Source organism: Diplotaxodon limnothrissa, linkage group LG2, assembly GCF_057381915.1.
Source record: "Diplotaxodon limnothrissa isolate DT_005_m linkage group LG2, D_limnothrissa_male_GT1.1, whole genome shotgun sequence".
NCBI classification, from domain to species: domain Eukaryota; kingdom Metazoa; phylum Chordata; class Actinopteri; order Cichliformes; family Cichlidae; genus Diplotaxodon; species Diplotaxodon limnothrissa.
In genome coordinates, this window is record NC_140597.1 from 33,256,837 (window position 1) to 33,266,288 (window position 9,452).

The 9,452-nt window shown below is 39.1% G+C and overlaps 1 protein-coding gene across 1 annotated transcript; it reads left to right on the forward strand.

Moving 5' to 3' along the window:
* The first annotated feature begins 421 nt into the window (after window positions 1–421).
* On the forward strand, window positions 422–7,695 carry slc43a3b (solute carrier family 43 member 3b). Its single transcript, XM_085371582.1, has 12 exons — window positions 422–647; window positions 766–895; window positions 2,353–2,399; window positions 2,497–2,573; window positions 3,720–3,812; window positions 3,906–4,045; window positions 4,554–4,660; window positions 4,794–4,937; window positions 5,192–5,299; window positions 5,648–5,834; window positions 7,245–7,365; window positions 7,457–7,695. The coding sequence occupies exons 1-12, from the start codon at window positions 461–463 to the stop codon at window positions 7,577–7,579; spliced, it is 1,464 nt and encodes a 487-aa protein (XP_085227708.1). The 5' UTR covers window positions 422–460; the 3' UTR covers window positions 7,580–7,695.
* The last annotated feature ends 1,757 nt before the right edge of the window (window positions 7,696–9,452 follow it).

Sequence of the window (9,452 nt, forward strand, 5' to 3'; positions counted from 1 at the left end):
TAGTAAGAATAACTTCTTTTTGTGTAACCTATGAATTCATGCAATATGTGTCTCTGGAGGTGTGACCTAAACTTGAGCAGGGCATTTTATGTCCAGATGTTTTCAGTTACAGCTCTTACGCAGCTGAAAAGGTTTTGATTTAAGGCGTTCTGTTTTGGGTTTTTTCATTTTCTTGTAGTAGATTTCTTGTAGTCTTTCCCTTTCAATTTGGAAGGGATGGAGAAACAGGGAAGGTGGGTTAAGGAAGAGCTTGGCATGCAGCAACAGGCCTGAAATGGAAACAAACCATGACTGCTAGACAAAATAAATGACTGCTGTTATATGGTCACATCATTCTTATTTTTCTTTAAACATAAGAATAAAATGCAGTATTTTGGTTTGGTTCTTTTAGCAGGTGCTGTGAGTGTACTGTGTACAAGTTTGTGAAGTACTTGTGAGTGTGAGCTGAGCCTGTGCGACCATGCCAGGGTCTGGGAGCGGTTTATCGGTGCAGCGCTGCCTCACCTTCACCACAGGTCTGGTGGAGTGCCTGTGTTTCGCTGGAGCCGTGTTTGGTTGGGCTTCTCTTGTGTTTGTCCTCAAGGAAGAAGGCTACTTCAGCTCTCTGTGTGTCAACGGCACAGGAGTCAATGGAACACTCGTTTTAGGTCAGTGTGATGTTCTTACCTTCACAACTTTGAGCAACAATAAGCTTGAAAATGGCTGAAGGATGGAAATTAATCAATCACCTGTTCCTTCTGTCTTTTCTAACTTTTGTTTCTGCAGATTGCGCCGGACAGGATGAACAGTTCTCGCTTATTTTTACCATTGCGTCTTTTATGAACAACTTTCTGACGCTGCCGAATGGTTTCCTTTTTGATCGGTTTGGTACTACAGTGACTCGGCTCTACGGAATGTAAGTCCAGCACCTTAAATAGTCAATGAATAATTCTAATCAAGAACATTCATATGAAAAATGTACTCTTATGTGGCACTAAAAGCCCAACAATCATGTTAAGAGAAATGAAGTGGTAAACTATTAAAGAGCACCAATAAGATGTCATAACTTTTGAGCAACAACTGCACAGTGCAACTTTTAATTAGTTTTTCCTCGAGATGTGATGGTTTATTGAAATTCTGCAGGTAATTCTAATATATCCTGCCCACAAATAAAATGGACTTAAAAAAACCCACAAAAAAAAAACCCTCCTAACTGCAAAGATTGTCTGTTTTTTAGATAAACAGGCATATTTTGACTAAAATGTTATCCCAGATTTTCCTGACAATTCCAGAGGAAGGATCCACTCTGTAATAGGACTTTTGCAAAACTTCTGGTCCTTACTGTCATGTTGAATTTCAAGAGTTAAAGTTGGTGGTTAGATGTTTTTATAGCATCTGTTTTTGAGAGTCCACTTTTAAATTCCATCATCTAGAAAACTACTTGAGAATTTTCTTTTAGGGAAGATATCAGGAATTATTGCGCGGCAAATGTGGAATTTCAGGCACATAACTCGGATTACCACAGAATGATGGATGCATGACTTTCCTGAAATACTTGGATATCTGATCTGACAGCAGATTTGGAGGCTTGAGGAACCACAGTATTTCAGCTTCTCACAAGTTAGGGACGTAAATAAAACAGTCCAAATTAGGCGACTAGTGTCACAAATATTAATATCTGAATTTGACCCCATGACCTAAATCGAAATGAGCATTATTTTTCTATCTCTGTCTGATCTTTGAGTTTCCTCGTGATTTCTAACAAAAACTCACATTAATGTGCGATAGCCAAAGATTGTTTTGAAAGTAGAGTAAGGGGAAATATTTTCTTCTGCTGCCAGAGATGCCGTCTAAAGTTCAATCAAATGTCAGATTTAGCAGGGAAGGCAAGAAAATGGAAAGACGGTTAATCACAGAGTAATGTTTTCTTTTCTCCTCCAGATGCTCAGAATCCAACACTAAGCTGTCATCCCTCCTCAAAGTTAATCATGTAATGGAACACCAGACATACCTCTGCAGGGTTCTGCCCCAAATATCTAAATCCACAATAACAGACTGGCACTGAACAGATTCATGTTTCCAGTTATACAGGGTGGGGTGAAAATAAATAGCCAAGGAATGCTAGTAGTTGTAGAAGAGGCACCTAGTGCAGATGAGGATGCTTAGGCCAAGAAAAGGAAATTAAAGCTCTCCAAACGGCACCAGAAGCACATTTACTTGGTTGTGAGTGATGGTGTGTTAATGTAACGCATCTCAAAACAACCAGTTTGCCAAAGTGCTGCACAGTTATTAGGACACTAATGATCAAGAATTCATCAAATTGTTTTAGCAAATTGTGTGGCACAAATAACAAATGATACTTTTCAATTGCAGATTTCTTTACACCATAGGTACAGTGATGGTGGCCTTTTCTACTTCAGGTGAGAGTTCTCAAATAAAGATCAGAGTAAATAAATATCAACATGAACACAAATGTTACAGCTGTTATGTTTTTTGTTTTTTCTTTCTCCTTTTTAGCTCTGGCCATCCTGCTCTTCCCAGCTCTCTCCCTCCTGGCTGTGGGTGGCATCTTATTTCTGATGACCAACATGCAGGTACTGGATCAGTTTAAGATTACTGCTGCGACATCAGGCAGTTTTAATAAATTTTATTATACATTTGACTATTTCTGTAAAAAAAACTCTTATATATTTTTCTAGAATGTCGGTTTGATCATTTTCCTGTTTGGGAAAGTAAAACCTTTTTTAGACCTGTCACATTTTAAACCTTTAAACCTCTCGACTTCTGAAATGCGCTTTTGCTTGTGAGCTCTGTGTGTAGATCACCAGAAAGAGCTGGAAAGACACATGATTATAACTTGCTAACTGACTCATCTATGGCCCACTTTGTCAGTAAAGCACTGTGTGAAGAAAGGGGTTCGACTGTGTGACCTTTTGTGATCTGTGTTCTGTGAATGTAAGACGTTCCACTCTTTCCTCAGGCTATCAGCAAACTGCAACAAAGCCAAAACACAGAAACCATCTTCACCACACTTTTTTTTTTTTTTTTTTTTTTGCACAAATCCCTCTTGGGGAGGCCACGATGATTTATGAATTTGAACCACATTCTACATTCCCCCTCGAGCAAGACCTACAGCCAAGTGTTTGGACAGTGACAGGTTTTGTAGTTTTGCCTCTGTACACTGGATTTTTAAATCAAACAACTTGGGTGTCATTTGAAGTGCAGACTTTCAGCTCCAAACCTAACTGACAAACATTAAGCTGTCTCAAGGTTCAGGAGATGGATCGGTGTTCATGCTGTAGCTCACTGCTGTAAGGCAGCTGCATTTTTCACATTTGGTTTGACTTTGACACGATTTTCACTAAAATTACGTCGGCTCGAGCTGTTATCTACCATAGCACAGAACTTAAAAATAATCTTCAGCTGTGCACACTTGACTCCTAACTGAAAAACTGAACCAAGTTTATCTATTCTCCCCTCCCTTCGTGGGGAAAATAGATAAACTTGGTACAAATATTGAATTTGCATTTGGTCGCTGTTCACAGGAACTCTCAGTACAAGAGACGTAATCGCCTTCAGTTGTATCTATCAGTGATAGCAAAAACTTTAGGTATGCCCAATGTGTGTTTTTTGTCCAGAAACTTACAATAGACAACAGAAAGATGAATGCAGAGGGGACCAATATCAACTAAGAATTTTAAAGAGCCCCCACAATAACATTTAATTCAATTTTCCTAAAGGTAGGAAACCTGTTTGGCTCACGTCGCTCCACCATCATCACTCTTTATAACGGGGCCTTTGATTCTTCCTCGGCACTCTTCCTCGTCATCAAGGTGAGAAACATTTACACACAAAAGAATCAGCAGGATATATTGATGCTGTCTCGTGTAGCAATGATCACCACTACATCTCTTCTTCTCCTGCAGCTGTTGCATGAACGTGGCATCGCTCTTCGCTCCTCCTTCCTGTTTCTGTCCGCCTGCAGCGTCGTTCACCTGCTCAGGACTTTCTTCTTGCTGCCTCGGAAATTGATTCCATACCCGCTGCCGGATAACTACACATACGGGTATGAATCCACGGCAGACGTCTCAGACGAGTCTGCACTTAAAGTACAAAGTGTCATTTTAGAAAAATGACAAAGGACCATAAGGAGAGGAGGGATGCGCAGTTTTAATCAGTGGGAATGCTGGATAGAAAGCACCTGGATGCAGAAAAAGTGTGACTGGGTGAATCAGAAATGTTATGTAGTGCATTTCTGCTTGAGCTTTATGCAAGGACCAGTCAGTTCACATTTACAATAGCACTAATGTGTTTGGAAAGTGCCAAATGTACCTTGCAGTGTGGTTGCTAAAATAAAAACTGCAGTGAAGATGCATGAAATGAGGCTGAATGAGGTTTGTAATAAGAAAAAGCTTTGAATGCTCAACTTTTACCTCCCCCCCCCCCCCCCACATCTCCATGCAAACATCCTGCATAATTTAAAATTCCAATAAACTCAATTCATAAAGTAAATGTAAAACAACTCGCTCGGTCCATTCTGTGTGCCGTTAACCCCGCTGTGACTTTGACCTCAGGATAACCTGTGGTAAATCGGACAATCGTATTGGTGAGGTGGCGGAAAACGGAGTTGCACAGAAGGTAGAGGAAGTGCCGCTCAACAAGGATGCATCTGCAAAGCAAGGTCTGTGCCCAACTTGGAAAGAAAAAGAATGAACCAATCATACACAGTGCACTTATCCACTGTGATTTTTTTTTTTTTTTTACCTATCTCTTTGCCTTCTTTCCTCATCTCTGTGATCTCCCGTCTCTCTCAGAGAAGAGTTTCCGTGACTGTTTGCTGTCCAGGTTCTTCATGTGGCATCTGCTTTGGCTGTCAGTGATGCAGCTCAGGCATTACCTGTTCATTGGCACCCTAAACCCCATGCTGCAGAGGCTCACAGCTGGAGAGTCCTCACTGGGTAATCGCACAAACACCACATCACTCAGTCTCAGCTCTAAGCACTTGAATGTAATTTTACTAAATCAACATGCGTTAGGTACTTTGAAAATGCATCAGTGTCTAAATTCTGCTTCATTAATAAACTGGCTTATCTTACACAGTAAGTGCAGTGATTTACAAACTAAAACTCCATGTTTTTGATGCCTTTTGAACCATCATGTCTCATATTTTGGTGGACTCTGCCTTTTATCCATTTTGTTTGTGTCCCTGCAGTGAGTCAGTACACCAATGCCTTTGCGATCACCCAGCTATGTGGCGTGCTGTGTGCTCCCTGGAACGGCCTCATTATGGACAGACACAAGGGCAAACCACGAGCTGAAGGTAACACCATGACTCTAATACTGATGTAGAATAAAAGACAACACCTCCCATCCCTGTGTGGATTGAATAATTTTCATGAATTCATTCAGTGATGGGTTTACATGAGATGCTGTCATGGTTTAGTTTTTGTGCATGCTATTTAAACTAGTCTTTTTATACCTTGTTTGAAGTTTTGTTTAAGTTTTACTTTATTTCAGGCTAATGATAGGGGAGAAGAAAGGAAACTTGCATACAGTATATAAAGATTTGTCCACTTTAATCTTCAGTCTCATCTGAAGAGAGACCCTCAGGCTGGCTGCAGATTCATAAAGAGCGACATGCACACTTCAGTCATTATTGTGTTTGTAGGGGAGAGCGAGCAGGAGGTGGACCTGCGGGCGACGGTGCTTTCTCTCTTCCTGACGGCCCTGCAGTGCCTGTTGTTTTCCATTTGTGCCTCCACCCCATACCTGCCTCTTCAGTACCTCACCTTCATCCTGCAGGTGCTCAACCGCTCCTTCCTCTATGGCGGCAACGCGGCCTTCATCAGTGTGGCGTGAGTATCAAACATGCACGCTAATCAATGAATAGTTTACATTTCACAGCACTCTTTCAACACAACTGTAACTCCACGAAATATTTCTGATATTTAATGAAACACAAAAGATAAGAAATCTGTGGTTTAAAAAAGATAACACATAAAACACATATCTTAGTGATGACTCATCCATCAAAACAGTGAAAAAACAATAACAAAAGAGAAACTTATCAGAAAGAATTGTTTTTGATGAGGCATGTAATTTTTTTTTTTTTTTTTTTTTTAAATAAGCCAACCTCTATATACACATGTGCATAGAGGCAGGCAGGTTTACACACTGGTCTTTAAAAATGTTTAGAGAGCATTACTCAGCATTTCCTCTTTAGATCACTAGATGGCAGTATATAACAGCTGTGTTTATAACATGAAGCATTTCATTCATCCAAATTTGGGATATGCTTTTGCTACAGCAGTTAAAATGAAGTCAAACACAGCAAATTAAAATAAATTATTTTAGTAAGTAGAGTAATGCCTAAAAGCGAAATCTTACAAAATAGCTAGTTTGTATTTTGGAAACTTCTGGGATTTTTTTTTTTTTTTTTTTTTTGGCAATCTCGTCTCTGGTTTACAAAGGTTGGTCAAAGAAAGGGAAAACATCCATTGTGCTGCAGTTCTCTGGGTGAAAATTAATAAAAATTAGTAACCCCAGGTGTGTAAATAGATCTAGATCATAAGAGGAGAAAAGTAATTCAAATACCTCAAACCTCTTGCCACGGCCAAAGTACTCAGAAGAGCATCTCAGCAGCAGCAGAAGACCACGCAGTGGCCTCTCCTGTCAGCTAAGAACAGGAAGCTGAGGCTGCAGTTTACAATAGAAGAACACAAGACTGGAAAAACATTGAGTCTAAACTCTTGAAGTCAGAATTAGATGTAAACTACATGAAAGCATGGATCAGCAGTTCAGGCTGGTGGTGGATTTTCTTGGCAGACTTTGGGCCCATTAGTACCAGTTTAGCATCATTTAAATACCTTGTTAGTAGTATAAATCTAAATTTAAAAAATGAATGTATTAAAAAAAACCAAATATATTAAATACTTAATCAACAAAAGTGAAGTCAGCAGAACAAATAATGCATTGTAGGAAGCTGCTGCATGAGTAATAAGTGCTCAGTCTGTACAGAGGGGGACCAGGATGGTCTATAAGTTTGTTCAGTGACATCATCTCTACCACAGCTTCATATTTTTAAATGCATCAAAGGGTCTTTAATGTTAGCTGCTGACAAGTAAATGTATACAAATGCTCTTAGACTGCATGTAAATATAGTATACTTGTAATAAGTAATTATTTCCACATTATTGCTGCCTGTCCTGGTTAAATAATTCTTGTGTGATCTCCTTCCTCCTTACTTTCTCGCTCTGTGTGTTTAGTTTCCCATCCTGCCACTTTGGGAAGCTGTATGGTCTGGTCATGGCTCTGTCTGCGGTGTTTTCACTGCTGCAGTATCCCTGCTTTGCTCTGGTTAAAGTCTTGGATGGGGATCCGTTATATGTAAATACATTTTTATGATCTATCCTTGCTCCTTATCTCACCCTTTCTCTCCTCACATCTTCATCATTTTTTTTCTCCATTTTTTTTCCAGGTGAACATTGGTCTGACACTGCTCAGCCTGCTGGCCTTCATCCACCCCCTCTCAGTCTACCTGCACTGTCGAAGTGTTTCCTCCCAGCGGGTCAAGAATAAAGCCATGACGCAGTCTTCTTAAAGTCTGTACAGTAACTCATTCTTATAAGTTTACTACCAGTGAGAATTACCTCTTCAACTTGTTTCATGTGGTTAAAGTGCTATTTCCACATTCCTGACAGGAAGTATTTGTTTGCTCTTTAGGCTCTGTACTGAAATAATGATAGAAGCTGATTTTTCTTAAAACTACAAATGGTCTTTTTCTTTGAGGATCACCAAAGTTTGCATCTTATATTAGTGAGATCTCCTCTTAATCAATGACTGTGCTTATATAATTATATGGGGCTTTACTTTCACCGCACCAATAATCTGCTTGTCTGCATTTTGGTTCTATTGCCTGTTTTTCCTTTGCAGACGTTCATTTTAATAATTTCCCCAGCTACTGATTTGCTCAAATTAATTGTGTGTTTTGTTTTGTTTTTTTTTCACACTCACATGATTCTCACTTTATATTAACACACACCTCCACAGCAGTGCAAATGTAGCTATAGACCAGCACTGAAACAGCAACCAAACCTTACACATCTGTCAAACACAGTTCTTTGAATATTCATAAAAATCATCTCAAATGTACTTAAAACAAAACTGCTGCTCGGCCCGTTTTATTAATATTTGCATCGTTTTGCTTTAGATTGAATCTACTGAAAGACTGAGCCTGAAGAACAACAAAGCATTCAGATACTAACTTTACTGGCTGTTCTTTTTTCTTTTCTTTTTTTTTTTTTACGTACCATAAGTTGGCTGTAAATGAATTTCAGATTGTAAAGTGTGCATTCGCAAAGCTTTGTGTATGCCCAGTGCAAAAATGACTATCTGTCATAGAAAAGATTCTGCTCTGCAGCTTTTTAACTCCCTTTTGCAATTTCAGAGTTTAAGCAGGCTCTGAGCTGCTGTCTCTGAAGCATGTAAACAAACCGATGGTGCTAATGTGTCCTTTTCTCTAATCCTGCTTTACCGTCCGTTTCTGTAATCATGCTGGCTGCCCTAATAATATATGTGCAAAAACTATGACATGTCTTGATTCTTGTTTGAATGCACTTTTATTATTACATCCTTTTCTTTTCTTTCAAACAATTGCTAGATTGTTGGCAAGATACTGAAGGTATGCATGGATTTGCATAAAAACTAAATGAAGTTACAAAGTTTTCTATGAAGTTACTATAAAAGTAAGGATTCCATGAAATTGGGGGAGATTATAATTTTGCAAGTACACATCAGATTGAAACAAGGTGAAATATAATTTTTATTTTCCTGAGCAAATATGAAAGTAACTTGGGTCCAGATGAAGTCTTGGATCCAGGGGCTCTGTTCACACATTGTATGGAGGGAATTCCAGCCTTGGCAGAGAAATGCTTTCAACAAATACACTGCTTTTGTTTTTTGTTTTTAAATATTGTGTCATTGCTCCAGTGTGAACATCTTCAACTTCTCTCTCTGTGTTGTGTTTTATGTGTTTTTACCTCTAATGAGTAAAGGACCAACAGTGTGGCTATAGTGAGAACATAAGGGACATTTGGGAACAAAAGCAATAATTGTAAGCTCGTTCTTGGCTTTGAGCTATTTATTTAAGGAATGTCTTGACAGTACGTCAAAAACATGGTTGATGAGGGAAGTGGAGAGTATAAAAACTACTTTGCCATCTGCTTGCTTCAGTGCACATGGTACAAACTGCACTGACATCATGACAATAATCAACAGTAAGGGATGCTTGTTTGCGTCCAGGATGTGAATTTTCAGGTGTTCAGTGTGGAGGAGCGTGGTTTCCTTTTTATTTTATTTTTATTTTTTTTAAATGTGTTGTACCTGGTAATGTTGACATGTGAAGGATGTTAAAGGGAATGTCTCCTATAGTGTTTGTTTCAGACTCTAAGTATTTTTCTGAAGTGCCAAGTGTT